Source organism: Austrofundulus limnaeus, unplaced genomic scaffold (genome assembly GCF_001266775.1).
Source record: "Austrofundulus limnaeus strain Quisiro unplaced genomic scaffold, Austrofundulus_limnaeus-1.0 Scaffold148, whole genome shotgun sequence".
Taxonomy (NCBI): Eukaryota; Metazoa; Chordata; class Actinopteri; order Cyprinodontiformes; family Rivulidae; genus Austrofundulus; species Austrofundulus limnaeus.
Window position 1 is genome coordinate 924,882 of NW_013952550.1, and position 1,275 is coordinate 926,156.

General features: G+C 47.0%; 1 protein-coding gene across 1 annotated transcript in view; it reads right to left on the reverse strand.

Annotated features, from left to right (window-relative positions):
• wu:fe05a04 (zinc finger protein 250) overlaps nt 1-997 on the reverse strand; it is a 16,149-nt gene extending 15,152 nt beyond the window's left edge. Inside the window, exons 1-2 of the mRNA XM_014016599.1 lie at nt 668-997; nt 133-585 (exon numbers count right to left, since the gene is read on the reverse strand). Of these exons, the coding sequence (XP_013872053.1) occupies nt 133-475 (343 nt within the window). The 5' untranslated portion in view covers nt 476-585; nt 668-997. The remainder of the gene's footprint in view (nt 1-132; nt 586-667) is intronic.
• Between the last annotated feature and the right edge of the window lie 278 nt (nt 998-1,275).

The following is a 1,275-nucleotide window of genomic DNA, read 5'->3' on the forward strand; positions in this document are numbered from 1 at the left end:
GAGGAGCACCGAGCGGACTGACATTAATCGTTTTAATCCTCAAGTGCCAAAAAAGAAATCGATTAGCGTTTTTCTGACGATTAATCGCACACGACATGATTATGCCCAACACTAGTCAACCCTTCCCCTTACCATTGCTCAGCTCTTCCTCGTCCGCCTCATCTTCTTCGTCCTCAAGTTCTTCGTCATCATACATTTCTGAAACGTCACTGTCTTCAGAGTCATCTCCATCATCATCACCCTGCTGCTCCTGTGTGGTCTCATCAGCTTTGTGTCCATTTGCAGTGACCGGTTGTGGGGTCTTTGTGGTGGGACGGTCTCCTGTGGACAGTTCAGTCCCAGTTTGTGGACTCCCTGCTGTCAGCTGTCCACATGCTGCGGACAGGCCGCTCTGTTGGGGGTCCGAGGGCTGCTGGGCTGCACCTCCTCCATCCTTTTGTCCATGGCTGACCTGACGTCCCCGTTTGTCTGACATCGAAGCACGACAGGCCGAACTATCTASAGCTGGAGTGTCCTCAGGCCGCGGGACGTAAGAGGATCCCACACATGTGAGCTGGACGCCCAGGGTTTACTCWGTGGCCATACCTGTGGAGAGAGAAGCATGTGTTCAATCAGCATGCTAACTCACGTYACACGAGTCTCAGTCAACATTTCTRTTTCACCTCACCTTCCTGGCGACACCACCGGACTGAACTCCTCTGACTCGTGTTTTTTTCTAAGCAAATGTCTTTTATCTTGAAAGAAAATTCCTTTTACGACACACGTTTTCTCCTTTAGCTCACCTGGCGAGASACCGAGGATGGTGCAGCAGCGACGTTTGCTTTGTTGATCCCAAAAYGCACGAAAGGCATAATGTGAGAACCAAAAACCAAAAATAATGTTTTAATTTCTCTCGAGAAGGCGTGAAAACCAGCGAACTATCGGAATAGATAACGCCGATCTGAATACCAGAAGACAACAAAGGCAAACTGACGAAGAAGCAGCGGGACCAGGAGAAAACGTCTGGGTGATCGGGCGCCCCCTTGTGTCCTGGAGTGATATTACACAGGTTTATAAATAAGTACAATACATTTACTTGGTTACAGAGGGTTTTTTTGTTTGTTTGTTTGTTTTGAGGATTTTTAATTTTACCTATTATATTTTGAACCACTTGTTACAAAGTTAAATATGTTTGATCTCATCATGAAAGAAGATGTTTATGCAAGAATACACACTCACCGGCCACTTTATTAGGTACACCACTAACGGGTTGGACCCCCCTTTGCCTTCAGAACT